Raw genomic sequence first — 17,450 nt, forward strand, 5'->3', positions numbered from 1 at the left:
CCCAAAATCATTCTTTACTTTGCGAATCTTCTGTCCTCAGGTTTAGACTGGAGCAACCCTGACAGGTAATTCTGCCTCCACAGCTGGCGCTTCCGGGAGAGAGGGAAAACATGCTGTTGCATGAGGCCGTGGTTCCAAATTTCGAGATGTTTACCGCACTGCATCTCGTTGCCCGGTGGTTTCCGGCATCCTTCCTCGTGAGGGTGGTTGTGTCATTGTCCAGCAAGGACACACCCTGCTATGTAACCGAGGTTTGGGGCTTTGGGTTTGCCTATCTGTGCCAGTTTTTGACAGGTCCGTTGAGAAGCGCCTGTGCCGTTAAGAGACAACGGAGATTTAACCTGACTTTTTAACGTGAGAGCATTTGAATTTAAGTCGTGCTTCGCTTTGGAGTCGGCACAGAGGCAGACGGTGCGTTGCTTTTGAAGGATCCTCTTTCCTGCATTGCTGCCCAAGACTTGAAAGATGTCGGCTCCCTCCGTTTACCAGGACTTAAACTACGAAGACAGCAACGTCTACTCCGTGCTAGAAGATTTACCGCGAAAGCAGCAGCAGCCTTCCAGGAATGCGCCAACTTCACAAGGTAAGATTTAATGCATTTCCTGCAAGGAAGCGCTGCATGAAAAATTGAAGCGCTGTGTTGTGAGACGGGCAGAACATAGAGCAGCACCAGGTTCATAGGAAGGCAACATCTGCCGAGTTTGCGCTAAATATCGATGTGCCGCAGAACGCAGACTCTCGTGCTGATGGCACATATGAGATTCTGCGTTGTCCCATGTAGATTGTACGCAGGGGGTACATAATTCGGCATAAACTCCTATGGCCTCATTTACAAGCCCCTTGCGCTGCTGGTGAGTCACTTTTTATGATGCTCCGCCAGAGCAGAGTGCAGACCCGTGGCTTTTCATGGCCTCGGTAGATATGGTGTAAGGCAACACAGGACAAGTGGCAACACAGCCTTACTCTGGGTCAGGGAGACATTCCATGGGCATTGAGGTGGGTGTTCCCACTCAACACCCATGGGTTTTGACGCATTCCTAAATTTACAATGGATCTTTAAACCTGGGAATGCGTCAAACCTGTACTCCTCCCCAGGGCCGGCATAACAAGGAGAAATATCTTTATTTCTTCTAGTTATTTCCTCTTTCTATGTAAGCTGCATTTTATATACACATAGAAAGAGGAAAATGCCTCAATGGATTGTTTTTGACAAGGAAAGCATCCCTTCCTGCACAAAAACAATCCTGCCTTCAACGTAGACACCACACCAGGGTTCCTGCATTGGCGCTCGGCTGCTAATTGTGCACTGGCTAAAAGCACAGGAATGTTCTGTATCTTGTAAATAAGGTGCATTCCTGACCTTTTGATTTGACATAGGGCCGCACAGCACAGCAAAAAGATTGGTCAATGTAAATGAGTCCCCTAGTGTATGCACAAGCTCACAAATAAAATAAGTGCAATATGTGCTTAAGGTTAAAGCATCCATATTTCTCTAACCTTTCAACAGGACGTACACTTTTCATCACACATTGATAGTGTAGGCACACGCTCAGGAACAAATATGTAAGATATATGCTTTACATGTTGCATGTTCCTATATCGGGTGATATCCCACTTGACCCACACTTGTGCCTACACTTCTTTGACGTTAGGATTTGAAGCAACGCCAGGTCATGTTATTTTAGTAAATTTTCCTTTTCCTCCAAACCTAAGGTCTTTTCTTTGTCCAGCGTGCCCCATTGCATACGTTAGTGGGCGGCCAACGCCTCAGTAGGAAATAACGTTTTAGCTTGAAAGCTAATTCTTTGCTGGCTCCAGTGGCTTAGTGGACTGACTAATCCATCCACTTTATGAATCCTAGTGGTTCCACTTAGCCTTTCATCCTTCTGAAATTGATAAAATGAGTACAGTACTGTTATTCAGCTCCAAGATACCCTTCTGGGTGAACGTAAGATTTACAAATTCACATGTGATGTTGCTGTTCTTTGAATGCTTTCTATTGCTGAGCGCCGGTGCAAACTCTTAGTAAATCGGGGTCTTCATTGTTTCATTTTTCATTTCTTTCTTAATTCTATGTATTGGGAATATTTTGATGGTATTAAACAATTTGTATATTAATTGAAAGCAGAACTCCTCCAACACATAGTTTCTGAATCACAGTGTTGAATGAAAACACATTTCATCCTAATGTTTTTTTTGTAGACTGAATAAACGAACTAGGAAATAAATAATTTTAATGGGGAATGGGAAACCGCAGACAAGTGGTGAGTAAAGGGGCATGGGAAGTTTAATAGTTAGTCTACTTCAACCCAGAACCATGCGCGCATTTTTAATGGATGGAAGAGAGTGGTCACGCACACAGTCAGAAATGTACAACTTGGGGCCTGATTCCGATGTCGGATGGACCGGAGTCTAACACACTTTGATTCGGTTAGAGTTAGACATAGGAGCCAGGATGCCCTTGTGGATAGATCAATTGGTACACGAACAAATGCATCTGAGACATATTAACATATAAATATTGTCTAACCTTTGCACATTATTGTCTGGGTAGCAGGACTTTTCTGGACCAGCTGCTCCTTAAAGCAAATTTCAGTGTTACTAATCGTTTTTAACCTCCCTTTTGAAATCCAATCTTTTTCTTCGATCCCTATAAGGAAGTCTCAATAATCAGTTCAATTCATACACTTTTATTCGGGTGTATTATACAACCATATAAGCAATGCATATAATCTTCAAAAGAACAATAAAACATAATAAAATACAAATCAGACACTATATACCTATAGTTAAAAGACAATGAGAATACATAAATCGTCAAACAATGGGAAAAGTGCATTGTGCAGTTCAGATTTTCAAATGCATCGTGCCATTTCCATTAGTGGTGCCATAACATTGTCCGCATTAACAATCAGTGATTTAGGTGCAGTTAGCTATACCCTTTTAGTTATCAGACTACAAAAGATTTCTTAATAGCAATAGAATGTAATAAATAAGATGTTACATGAAAACATAATCCTGAGTTGTCCAAAGAGATCAACAAATTCATTGCAGTTGTTGTCGATCTTACATTATACTTTAAGAAGATAGGTTTTAAGTAAAATTTCCTTATAAAAAAATAAAATTTACAAAATAGTAAAAAGTGGCAGCAACTTTGTCGTGATATATTGTCACAAGGGCAGACGGCAGAAGAACGCTTTTTCATGACTGAGAATGCCACAAGATGATGGACAATACCCAGCCGAAGACGGGTCAAAACAAAGCGATGAGATGGTTTAGAAACAAAAGTTAAGTAGTCCTGGAAACCATCAATAAGGCCCAATTGCTGATAGAACTTAAAAGCTGACTGGTCACCAATTGCTCTAAGACGGGTCTTTATTTTATAGTTAAGAAAATAGGTTTTCATCTCCGATTTGGCAATTAAAGGTGCATAAACTAGTTCAGTCTGGTCATCATAATTGAAAAGGAGGCCATACCAATTGTGGATGTATTTTAGCCAAGGGATTTTAAGGCAGTTTTCTGATCTCATACAATTTTTAATTATTGATTGGGTAAAAGCGGTCTCGTTCTTAGCCCAGATAGATCTCGATAGGAGAAGCGATCTAAGGGCAGCGAGATCTGTAATGTAGTTAATACCCACTTCACGGTGTGTGAGTTCCGTTGAAGCTGATTGTGGAACACATAAGAGACGTTTAAGAAAAGTATTTTCATCCTGCTGTAGTAGATACAATTGGCTGTGGCCCCATACCCCTGCACCGTAAAGGGCAGGGGTAACACATCTCGCATTATAGATGGTTACCAAGTACGCGATGCGGCGGTTACCCAATTTTGTAGCCAACCTAAAGATCCTGTTGGTGTTCCTAGTCATCTTAGAGCCTATATTACCCTGTTCACACACCCATCTCTCCTTGCCTGCGAAAGTAATGCCTAAGTAACAAAAAGACTTTACTACTTGAATTTTTGAGTTTTTTATATGAATGGAGCTATTTTCTTTAGGCTTCATGCCACAAGCCATAACAAATGTCTTTGTCTTATTAATTAAAAGTTTCCTATTTTCAATAAATAAAACAAACTCATCAATCAGATGCTGCAATCCAATAGTTGTACGTGACATTAATACAGCATCGTCTGCATATAATAGGATGGGTATAGTACTTCCCTCGACCACTGAGGCGTCTGCAGGTATCAATCTTAACGCGATCCACATGATTAATTAATAAAGAAAATAATAAAGGCGCCAAGACGCAACCCTGGCGAATTCCCCTTCTGACCCTAAAAGATGGTGTGCATTCTCCCTTATACCCATAACGTACTTTACTAGAGAGCGTCGCATAAAGTCTTGCTAAAAAGTGAATAATTTCCTTGGGAGCTCCAAGTTCTAGCAGTATTGGCCACAGTATAGAGTGGTCGACCAGGTCGAAAGCACTGCTGAGGTCAGAAAAGCAATGATTCAGATTTCCTCCTTTGGCCAGGGGATATTTTCCTAACAATAAATCAAGGTTGACACATTGTTCAAGGGTTCCTAAGCCCTTCCTAAACCCATATTGTACCGGGGACAAGATCTTATTGTCATACACCCAGATTTCCAATCTCTTTAATAACACCCTACTCATCACCTTGACTGAAGAATCCAGAAAGGATATTGGGCGGTAATTACAAGCTTCAGTTTTTAGACCTTTCTTAACCCCTTACATGCGGCTGCGAATCTGCGCCTGTGCGGCAAAATCGCGAGTGGGCGGGTTTATGACCGCCCCCAGCTGTCATCAGCACACGAGCGCCGTAGGGCATGACGGATGAGGGCCGTCATCAGCATGCAAGGGGTTAAAGATTGGAATTATAAGGGATTCGCTCCAGGAGTTTAGGAAATCATTCTCAGCAGCAGCATTAAAACCTCTGGCCAATATCAGGGCCCACAGATCCATTTAACATTTAAACAGGTCTACCGGGACCGCGTCTGGGCCCGGTGCTTTGTTTCCCTTAATGCTAACTAAAGCGTCACGGACCTCCTCAATACTTATTGACATAGGCAATGCCTGCCACACCGTGTCCAATAAAAATGAAGTACATAAACCATCCCTATCTATTAGAAAAATGTTCAACCCAGGCGTTGCTGTTAACATGGGAAATCAATTCCGGGATATGATCCTCCTTCAAAAAGGGGGAATTAATTGTCTCCCAGAACAATTTACTGTTCTTCAAATCAGATGCAAAACATAACTTTTCTCATGCATCAGTTTGAAGCTCAGTTTTCCTAGATTTTAAAGCCAATTTATAGTCTAAACGAAATCTCTTAATCTGGCTGAAACTCTGGGGTTCTTATCCAGTGCTTTTTTCAGGCTACGTAAAGCATTGGAACAAGTTTGATCAAACCAGCCCACATTTCGATGGTTATCTCCTTTAAAAGGTTTAGATAATTAGACATTAACAACTTTGGGCTAATGTCTTCTCCAAGGCAATAGTTAATTTCAGCCGCTCCCAAGATTATAACTTCTCTTAGGAACTTCACTGGTTCAATGCCCGCCCACCTTATACGCACTCCATTAGGTCTAATTGGAACAATATCGGTGGCGTGTCTCTCCTCTGCTATCAAATCCCAATCCCAATAAAATAGGGCCAAGCATATACTATTATGGTCGCTAACAGCCTGTTCCATTATCCAAGGGTTTGAATGCAGATTATCATTATTACAGGAAATCAATATATGGTCAATATTAGTGGCTGCATTTCTGCCTGTAAAAGTGGGGCAATTAACATTTTCCTTATCTGTAAGACATGGGAGAAGGTCCAAGTCATATTTGGATAGTAACATATTCAGTGCCATGCCATAATCACAGCGGGGGAAGTGTAAAAAGTCTTCATCATCATGTTCATTATTATTTCCTTTCCTAAACCCACACACATTTGTCTTAGCTAGGGGGCACAGCTGTATGTTAAAATTGCCCACCCAGACAATAATAACTGGTTTCCTAATATGTTTCAACATATTATCAAGTTCTTTTTCCAGTTCATGGAAAACAGAGTCCCGGTTGTTGGCAAATACATTGTTATAAAAATTGACCAAAATCAAATCACTGCTTTCTTTAAAACATAGCCACATAATCTGACTGTGGGCACCAACTGTAACGCACTTATTCATTTTGAATGCAGTCAATTTAATGGAAACAAGAATTAACATGCCTCTCTTAGCTCTACCAGTTGTTGATGCTACAGCAGGGAGCCAATAAGATGTAAACCCCTCCACATAGATAGGTTCTATACACCAGGTCTTTTGTAGACATATGAACTCATGATTAGAGGCAATGTAATCCATCCAAGCTGGGGTATCCTGTTTCTTCTTAAAACCAGCTATATTCCATGTAGTAATAATACACCCCTTTCTTATGTTACTAGCATCTATACCATGGTGGTCAACAGGTGGCTCCATTTTTGGGCTGTTGGAAACTCCACCTGGGCCGATGGTAGATAGCCCTGCAGATTGACCATCCAGACACAAGTCTACCCAAAAAATTGGGGTCCCATCTAATGGCTGAATTGGGGATGAGACCAACTCCAAGATATCCACCATCCCTTTGCTAGCCCCGTTTCCTGACTCCCCTGTCCCTGTCTGTCTGTACCCCTATGTCATTCTATTGCATTCATGTGACTCAGAGGCTGGAATCTATTAAAAACTGGAATGTTGAAGTAAGGGGGGAGCATAGGTAGCACAGGGAGTTGAGGTAGTCTATTAATGGAACTAGGGACTGCATCATTGTGGGGCGTCATTGGGTATATATAAAAATAACCCAAAGGCAAGAGGGTAATATTATAATCCCTCCTAGATGGCAGTGAGGCATTATTTAGTGAATTACATGCCCATTTTGGTGAACTGAAGTTTTTAATTAAACAGTCCCCGTCAAATGGTTTTATTAAGGGGCCAATCCATTCTACTCTCTCAGTTAGCAAAATCTGATTTGACCCGGCCATAGGGAATCCACAATATTTCCTCAGCAAATACATTATCTTATTTTTAAGCATATTGTGGTTTTCTACCTGTCCTGTTCGTAATTTAGGCACATTTACCAGAACAGCGACATACGCATCACATTCTGGGGGTAAGTTTATAAGTCTTGAAGCCCTTCCCTCATGATGTGGGTTTGTACCTTGGTTAACCTTATTCATGGCCCCCATACTAGATAACCTATCCTGTCGTACACTGCCATAGTTTTGGTCGATAAGGATTGCCCTTTCTGAGTGAATTGGGTCAATGGAGATTACCTTTTCTGACTGAGTTGGGGGTTCACATTGCTTATCTTGGATCCCTATGTTTAACACAGGGTAGGTTTCTCCCTGGGTGTACTACACATCTTAGCGGCCATAGAGGTGTTGTCATTGCCTTTAGATGGAGAAGCTAATTTGGGGCCATCGATTAATTGGACAGCCTTTGGTTGGGCATGTTGTAATCTATTATCAATTGTATCAAGAATCTCTCATCTTATGAACCTCTTTAGCTAGATTGTCCAATCTATCATGGAGTGGTCTAAGTAGTTCTATAATCTTTAATGAGATATCTTCTAAAGTAAAAATAGTTTTGAGGGGACCTGCCAGTACCTTCCTATTATTGCTCATATCTGTGGCCCTCTTAGTCGCCTCTACTTTCCCTTTCTTTGACTTTGCCTTATTGTTACCCTGGACTGTTAATTTCTTCCTACACCCTCTCTTCCCTTTAGGTGATGGGGTTGTGTCTGGAATAGACTTCGTCGGGGTCATGGAAATACGGGAGTTTTCTATATCAGTACTGATACCAAGAGTCATATTGCTAGGGGCCTCAATTTGTTCTTCAACCATCATATCATGCTCAGAGCTTAAATCCCTAGATCTGGCCCCACTACAAATCATTCCGGACTCATTATTCAGTTCTCTCTCTGCGTGGCTAGACCCTAAAGATAACCGTCTTTGTGTACGGTCTATCTCCTCAGTTAGGGCACTAACTGCTTTAACAAGAAATGAATCTATCCTATTGCAAGATTTTTCAATTTGCACCCTGGTTGTTTTCCCTCTGGCCATATTTACTTAGTGTCTCACCCTGACTTAGGCCAGCCAAAATAGGTAAAATACAATATTTCCTTAATAACACTTAAGTTCCAGCATGAGACTTAATTCAATACTAATGATTCCAGTATTATCTCTCCTTAAATGCACAAGATATTTCCAATAACAGTCCCACGTATATATGGAGTTTAACTTTCAAAGTCCAACCGAAACTTTAGAGATGTGGCCCTGCCCAGCCTCAGACAGTCTTCGCCCGGCGCGCTCGCACGCATCCCGCATCACCGGAGTGTGTCGCTGCTCTTATCGCGCCTCGTGCTCATCGTGACAGGGTGCGCGACCTGCCCTTGCTTGTGGGTGGTGTAGTCCTTGAAATGACGTTCCCCTCACGGCGGTGACTGGCGGCTCTGTGTGGTGTCTTTGAGGCCGTTTCCCTCACGGCGGTCTCAATGATCATATCCTGCCCTACTTCTAGTTTCAGCCATCCGTGGGCCCTCGCATCAAAAAGAAGCATTTTTCAACCAACCGAATTCAACCAACCCAAAACCCCTGTTGTTCTTCCAAAACTGTTTTGCCATATCTTCTGTAAGGTGGGCTCAATTAACACAATCTTTTCTGCTAGTGAGACGCTTATTTTCAAAGAAGATTAATTATCTGGTCGATACTAATTTACTGTCTGCAAATAGCCAATGTAAACACAAACATGTATTACACAATACATAGTACAGACGTGTATTGGTTGATGTTATGCCAAATGCGGTTCAAGTGGAACAGCGCCACCCACAAAACCGCCAAGTGCGGGTTGCTGTGTAAAAAGCAGGCATCAAATGCATGCGGTGCTCCCCGCGTCAGTGCCAGCTTGCAGCCAGCTTAGCAGTGCCTGCGAATCTGAGATGAGAAGCAGCACTTGGCTTGTCTAGGAAGGTTCTAAGAGTTCATGAGGACCCAAGGTCCTAGACTCCACCCTCTTGTTGGGGGTAGTCCTGTGTTCCATACAAAGAATGGAGGGTGTTGGAGCTGTGCGGATACATATTGCCCTGCTATTCCCATTGCACATCTCCTCTTCTTGAGGGGAGATGCAGCTTCTGACTGAAACTTGAAACCCTTTACTGCAGGAACCAGTGGCATTTTTGAGCCTACCAAGTACCTGGAAGGGGCGGGGGTGTCTCAATATTTAGACAAGATTTAACATTGACCTCCATGGTGACTGTGGGTTCAGAACTAAATATGGGGCAACCCTGTATTCCTGGGAACCTGTTTAATCAATATTCCTAAATAAGAATGGTTCCCTTAGAGGAAACCTAAAGCCTAAGCTTGCTTGGTGTAAACAATCAACAACACCCGAATATATGAAAATAATAGCATTTAGCAAAAAGTAGTATAATGAACCAAATACAAAATATATATCTCAATGATTATACATTGGGTGCTACAGTGAATGACACAGTGAACGTGGCACATGAGTAATGGTGCACTAGGTGTAGCTATCCAAAAGGTAAAAGAAACACAGTAGACATATTTCCAATTCCTTTCCTAAACCCACACACATTTGTCTTAGCTAGGGGGCACAGCTGTATGTTAAAATTGCCCACCCAGACAATAATAACTGGTTTCCTAATATGTTTCAACATATTATCAAGTTCTTTTTCCAGTTCATGGAAAACAGAGTCCCGGTTGTTGGCAAATACATTGTTATAAAAATTGACCAAAATCAAATCACTGCTTTCCTCAAGACCTTCCTTTTTACCCAAGCCTTCCCATCCTGAATCTTCACCTTTCCCCCTTTTCCGACCCGCCGAGTAGCTGTTGCCAGTGAGCGCCAAGAAACCGCCAGGTGTACGAACGCTATACAAATCACTTCAAATTCAAATTCTTTAAAACATAGCCACATAATCTGACTGTGGGCACCAACTGTAACGCACTTATTCATTTTGAATGCAGTCAATTTAATGGAAACAAGAATTAACATGCCTCCCTTAGCTCTACCAGTTGTTGATGCTACAGCAGGGAGCCAATAAGATGTAAACCCCTCCACATAGATAGGTTCTATACACCAGGTCTTTTGTAGACATATAAACTCATGATTAGAGGCAACGTAATCCATCCAAGCTGGGGTATCCTGTTTCTTCTTAAAACCAGCTATATTCCATGTAGTAATATTACACCCCTTTCTTATGTTACTTGCATCTATACCATTGTGGTCAACAGGTGGCTCCATTTTTGGGCTGTTGTCGCGGCTCTTATCGCGCCTCGTGGCGCGGGCTCATCGTCACAGGGTGCGCGACCTGCCCTTGCTTGTGGGTGGTGTAGTGTATTACACAATATGTATTACACAATACATAGTACAGACGTGTATTGGTTGATGTTATGCCAAATGCGGTTCAAGTGGAACAGCGCCACCCACAAAACCGCCAAGTGCGGGTTGCTGTGTAAAAAGCAGGCATCAAATGCATGCGGTGCTCCCCGCGTCAGTGCCAGCTTGCAGCCAGCTTAGCAGTGCCTGCGAATCTGAGATGAGAAGCAGCACTTGGCTTGTCTAGGAAGGTTCTAAGGGTTCATGAGGACCCAAGGTCCTAGACTCCACCCTCTTGTTGGGGGTAGTCCTGTGTTCCATACAAAGAATGGAGGTTGTTGGAGCTGTGCGGATACATATTGCCCTGCTATTTCCATTGCAAATCTCCTCTTCTTGAGGGGAGATGCAGCTTCTGACTGAAACTTGAAACCCCTTACTGCAGGAACCAGTGGACATTTTTGAGCCTACCAAGGACCTGGAAGGGGCGGGGGGTGTCTCAATATTTAGACAAGATTTAACATTGACCTCCATGGTGACTGTGGGTTCAGAACTAAATATGGGGCAACCCTGTATTCCTGGGAACCTGTTTAATCAATATTCCTAAATAAGAATGGTTCCCTTAGAGGAAACCTAAAGCCTAAGCTTTCTTGGTGTAAACAATCAACAACACCCGAATATATGAAAATAATAGCATTTAGCAAAAAGTAGTATAATGAACCAAATACAAAATATATATCTCAATGATTATACATTGGGTGCTACAGTGAATGACACAGTGAACGTGGCACATGAGTAATGGTGCACTAGGTGTAGCTATCAAAAAGGTAAAAGAAACACAGTAGACATATTTCCAATACAATTTTAAATCATGACTCTTTTAGAGTACAGTTTGAGTGAATGGCAATAAATAACAGTGCATGTCATAACATCGATATATAAAATATTTCAAACGGGTCTTCATCAGAACTAGATGTAAATGTAAATGTATTTGAGCTTATATAGCGCACAGCTACCCGCAGTGGGTTTCCCGGCGCTTGCTTAGGGAACCCGTCCTGGTATTCCCCTGTGAGATAACCCCGGCAGGGTATCCACAAGGTGAAAGCCAGGCATCCCGCCACGAGGTTGCACTTTAGAGCAAAAAAGAACCAGATCATTTATTTGGGTTAAATAACCACTGGGTCCTCAGTTCACAGACAAGGACCCTCCTTTTAAGGATCAGTACTAGGAACACTGAGATTAATTGATAGGACCTGTTAGACCTGACAGCCTCTACTTGTCTTTCCCTCAATTTTTGCCTTCCTCATCCAATTTGCCTGACCTTGTGTTTGCTGTTGAGGACACTGCCCACTTTGCTGGTGCTACAATGCTTGTGCTCTCTCACCTAAAATATAGCAATATTGGCTCACCCCAGTTGGCATATTTAATTTACTTATAAGTCCCTAGTAAAGTGCACTACATGTGCACATGGTCTGTAAATTAAATACTACTAGTTGGCTTGCAGCACATATTTTCCTCTAAAAATGGCTCAAGCCTACCAATGCAGAGCATGAGTATAGAGTTTACACTGACAGTTCAACCTGGTAAAAAAACTTCTTCCCAGGCCCAACCATTCTCTCTTTCTACACATAAGTTATCCCTAAGGTAGGCCCTGGACAACCCAGGGGGCAGGATGCAATGTATTTAAAAGGCAGGACATGTGTTTCACATATCCTGGTAGGGAAAATCAAATCAAATGTGTTTTCACTACTAAAAGGCCTATCTATCCTATAGGATATCAATGGGATTTCCTTATTACATTCGGTAAGTGTAATTCCCAATTAGGAAGAGATGATTCTTCAAGTCTGGTGTCTCTGGAATCACAATTTAAAATCCAAACTTATGATGGAGTCAGATTTTTAATTGGAATTCTAAAAATGCCACTTTTAGTAAATTGGTGTTTCTTACCTTAGCCATTTGGAGCCTGCTGCCTGTCTCTGATCATGGTGACATCTGGCGACAGTTAGGTTAGTGTATTCCCCCTAGGCAGCCACTCACAATGGGAGCTTAGGTGTGACTTGATGGACCATTCTCGCGAGATGGGAGGGAGGAGCTGCATCCAGCCTCAGTTGCACTTGAATAGGCTGTGTCCTGTCCTCACAAAAGGGGCAGGAAACCGGAGCCAGAGCAGGAAAGGATGACCTCTGTGCACTTCAAAGGAATGTTGTTGAAGTCTCCCACACTTCTGAGGCACAACTGAGCATAAGTAATGGACCTCAGGCACTACCACTTCAGTGCACTTCTGGACCTGTGGATACTCTGCCAGGAAAAAAGACTGCTGTGCTGCTGAAGGACTGCCACTCTGCTGAACTCTTGCTTTGCTGTACTCCTGATTTGTGTGCTGATCTGTTGGTCTGCTGCCCTCCTGCTTTAGTTAAAAGGACTGGACCTGCATTACTTGTGCCCGGAACCCAAAGTGACTGCAAGGGCTAGCTGGCTGGCCTTCTGATCTGAAATCTTAGGGACATTAAAGACTTCCAACCAATCTGCTTCAGCACCCATACTCTGCCTTCTAAGTCTGCCGTACCAGCGGTGCTACCCCAGTCCTGTACCCTTGGAACGGGGCCTAAGGTTTATCTCTAGTGGGACCGAGGCATCCTCTGCTGAGCGATGCACCCCCAAGCAGAACCAACTCATCTACTCGGCTGAGCGGTGCTTTTTCGAGCTAATTCAGAATGCTTATCGCAATTTTAAACAAAAAAGCCTTGCTATTGCTTTACCCCCATCTGTTTTAAATTAATCAATGCCTTTAAAAAAAAAAACAATCCATTAGGCAGCTAGCGATAAGAACAGTTTAAATAGTAGGCTGCGAGTAAGGGTTGTTTTACGTATGCACTCACAGCTTGGGAAGCGGTTTTAACAATTGATTGTTTGCATTGTTTTATTATCTATGAATAATATAAATCTGTAATTCTCTTTTAAAGATATTTGTTTTATATCTAAATAAAGATTTTTGAATTGAACTGAGTGCTCTGTACCAAGCTACCAGAGAGTGAGCGCAGGTTAATTTAGGATTTGCCTGCTTCTTACCCTGACTAGGATTGTGGTTGTTGCCCCAGTAACCACCAACCCAATTTCTACATCAACACTGCCTCTTCAATCCACTACCAGACACTCCATGCCACTTATTTCACTCTTTTCTATCTTTTATCTTCATCCATCTTTACGATAGGTGTATTTTTGCCTCTCTTACTCTTGGTAAATAGCTGATGTGGAAAAATAAGTACCAGTCCCCAAAAATAAGTGCTGGTGACCCCCCAACGGCAACCACCAACTCCAATTAAGCACTGCACATTATTGAAGAAAGAAAGGGAAAATAGAGAGACAGCACTGATCAACAGCTCTCTTCTCTATCCTCGAAAAGCTAGGATTTGGGCAAATACATACCTTTGTGTATATTCACTAGCTTTTGGTTGCCTTACATTTTCAGGTGCCGCTTGGTATTCAAATACTTTTCTGATGTCTCATTTTACTTACCAGGATTCTTTTAATTTTGTTCTCATGTCATTCTATATATGCCTGCCTCAATACAATGTACATATTTTATTTGTTCATGGGATTTTTTTAAACTTTGTTGTTTTCTATTCAATAAAGCAAGGCTTCAAGTGTATAATGTTCTTACCCTTGGCATTTCTCATTTTGAAAGTTGTGACTCATGGATGAAGAGCCTTAAACATATGAAAGGTTATGTAAGAATGTGATCCTAAAGTTTGATCAAACATGAATAGGTATATGATTCAATGTATTCTGAAAGTCAGATAGACATCTCTTTTAACCTAATCTCACTGAAGCCACTGGGAGAGGGCTGGATCATGCTTCATCTCTGTTCTGCTGCATAGATTCAAAGCAATCAGTGATGACATATGTAATGGTGGCGAGCCTGTTCCAGAACCTTTTAATCAATCATACTGTGTTTTAGACTACCCCCCTAATGCAGTTATTCTCATGCATGTAAGGAGGTATTTAAAATGCCACTTAAAATTCGAAGCTCAAAAACTACAGTATACACAAGTACAACTATGCAGACACAAAAAAACATCTACAGACATCAGGCACACACACACCAACACATCTATAAATATCCATGTAAAAAAACCACACATACATGCACGTTGGTCCACAATCCTACGTGCATTTACACACACAAAACTAAAGGCATCCATTCCCATAGTTCACCTGACATACTGTCACCTATACACACAGACCAAGGGAGCTGATATGTTATATTGGTTGCTTGTTTAGTGGCCCACTCTGCACGAAGGCTGCATAAAAATGCAAGACATGATAGGAGGATGAAAATTAGGTTGTTAGAAATGGGGTTTCTGGTTGGCTAGGTGTTGGGATCTAGGGCCATATGTATCAAGGTAACAATTTGCAATTCTGAATTAGCGATTTTTACAGAATCGCAGATTCAGAATCGCAAATCGGTATGTATGAAACAAATCGCAAATAAATAGCGATTTGGTAAAATTCGCTATTTATCTGCGAGAACCCAAAAAGCGATTCCTTAAAACCAGGAATTCGCAAATTTGCGATTCCTTAACGGAAAAAATCACAAATTTGCGAATTTCGCTAATCAGCCTATCGTAAACTCTGGTGCAGCTTGATGACATCACTACCAGGAAGTGACTGACTACCCATGTTGCACCAGAGTTGCTGAGTGAGAGTCACAGTGAGGGAGAGAGGGAGAGTGAACAGTGCTACTGAATAAACATGGCTGAAAGTGGAAACATGCCCATGCCTGAAACACAGCAGCAGCAGCAGCAGGAGGGAAAATGTGCTAGAAAAAGAAAACTAACATTCTCAGAGGCTGAACTGGAGACATTGATCCAGGAGATGGTGCCAAATCATGATTTACTGTTTGGCAAGAATTCCCTAAAGGGGCCAAAAACCCATAAAAGGGGCATTTGGGCTCACATACAGGGAAAAGTGAACGCGCTGGGAGTGACACACCGGAGTGTGGATGTACTCCGAAAGCGCTGGTACGACCTGCACAAGCGCTCCAAAGAGAAGCTGGCTGCCAGGCTGGAGCAGTCACGGCACACCGGTGGAGGGACCTCAACTGTGCCGGACTCCACACCTCTGGAGGAACTTGTGGAGGATACCCTGCTACCAGAAAGCGTGACGGGCGTGGCTGACCTAGACAGCTCAGATCAACCAGCATCTAGGCCAGGTAAGAAGCATGCCATCACACCCCTAACACCCCCCAGACACCACCCAGCAGCGACCTAGGGTCAGGGAAAACAAATTTCAGGCCAGAGCAGGTACACAGGCAGACACAGCAATGCATCTTGGAAGATGTAGTCACATGAAATTCAAAGTTGTGTTTATCAGGCACCCTAGTCAAATATTGCATGTGCAGGTCAGGAAAGGGAAATAAAAAAGTAATGTAATCCCAAACTGTGAAATATTTTATTTTCACATTGCAAATGAATACAGTTAATAAATGTGTGCTGTTCTGTCCACAGCACCATCTACGACACAGCCTACAGGCATTGGAACAGTGACCGAATGTCCAGACTCTGGAAACGCAAGGCAGGAGCAAGAAACAGATGGGGAGGCAAGCCTTGTCAATCCTCGCAATAAACAGAGGAGACACATAGTTAGACCACTACCACCAATGGAGGACGAGGCAAAGGACAGCAATGGAAATTTGCACTCTGAAGACACACAGCCACAGCAAGAGTCCCGTCCACAAGACAGCCAAGTCCCCCAAGGCACAGCCAGTCACAGACATCGACGACCAACAGTTTTGGAGATCAGGCTGATGAATCTGTGTTTGGCGGCCTGGAATTGAATATGTTGCAGGTGCAGCGCCTGCAAGCGAAAAACATTAAGGCATTACAACGAGAGGTGAGGGCAGGGCTCAGGGGAATACAAGGTGAACTGAGGGATGCCATGCATGCGCTTTGTGGTGAGCTGCGTGCAGAACGTGCTGCTAGGTGCCCAGAGCTGGAGCGCATGGACCGATATACACGGGCCATCAACCGCTTGTCCTCTGCCACTAATATCCAGACAAGGCACAGCATTGTAATGCAGTGGGAGTTTGCCCATGGCATCCAGGACATCGCTCCAGGAGTTGTGCAGGCAACATCTGCTCTTGACGAGCTACGGGCAGTCCGAACTACAGGCCCTGGAGTACTAACTCCCAGTGAAGAGGACGCACAGTCTGTGCGGAGCAGCAATACCCCACCACCCATCATGGAGAGGCGCCGTAGTGGTTAGGAACAATAGGCCTGCTACGTACAATTAGGATTACGCAGTTCAACAACCAGCAGGGGCCTTAGCTAGGCTGTGCCGCATATGGGGGGTTCATTGTGAAAGCATTGGGAGAGGTCAACTACAGACTTGACTTTTCAATCACTTCTGTGTAATTGAAGCACTGTGAGAAAAACAAGTGCACGAGTGGCATTGTTTCTCCTGCAATTAAGGAATTAAAACACAGTCACACACATAAGATTTGTCATTGTGTAATTATTTCTTACCTAGAAGTAGTTGCGCGTAATCTCATCACGCCTCTGGCACCCAGCTGCAGCACCAGCTACACCAGCTGCCATGCGTCCAGGTCCAGGCCCCTCCACGTCAGAGGATTCAGATTCATTCAGCTCCACTGGTGTGCCTTTCCTGGTGGCGATGTTGTGCAGCATGGCACATGCTACCACTATCTTGCAACATGTATGTGGGCTGTATTGGAGTGCACCTCCACTTTTATGTATGCATCGGAATCTGCACTTTAGTATCCCAAATGTGCGTTCAATGGTGCCTCTTGTAGAAAGGTGTGCTTGGTTATATCACCGCTCCCCAGCATTAGCAGGATTCAGGTAGGGTGTCATGATGAAATCTCGGACTGCATAAGCACTGTCACCTGTGGGTTGCAATGTCAATGGTTAGTCACTGAACTGCACATGGTAGTCAGTAGAAATGTGCCCTATGTTTAAATGCATTTACCTAGTAGGTATCCCTCGCCAAAATCACCTCTTGAGAGTCTACGGTATAGCCCACTGTGACGGAACATGAAAGCGTCATGTGTGCTGCCTGGATATTTTGCTACTATGTCAGTGATGATGTTTTTGGCATCACACACCACCTGAATGTT

General features: G+C 43.1%; 1 protein-coding gene across 2 annotated transcripts in view; it reads left to right on the plus strand.

Moving 5' to 3' along the window:
• Nucleotides 1–215: 215 nt before the first annotated feature.
• Nucleotides 216–17,450, plus strand: part of LOC147701848 (CD209 antigen-like protein C) — a 473,405-nt gene continuing 456,170 nt past the window's right edge. For both annotated transcript variants that reach the window (XM_086930481.1, XM_086930482.1), the window contains exon 1: nt 216–583. In XM_086930481.1, coding sequence (XP_086786607.1) covers nt 466–583 — 118 coding nt within the window. In that variant the 5' untranslated portion in view covers nt 216–465. The remainder of the gene's footprint in view (nt 584–17,450) is intronic.

The sequence above is a fragment of the Lissotriton vulgaris genome, chromosome 7 (genome assembly GCF_964263255.1).
Source record: "Lissotriton vulgaris chromosome 7, aLisVul1.2, whole genome shotgun sequence".
Classification (NCBI taxonomy): Eukaryota; Metazoa; Chordata; class Amphibia; order Caudata; family Salamandridae; genus Lissotriton; species Lissotriton vulgaris.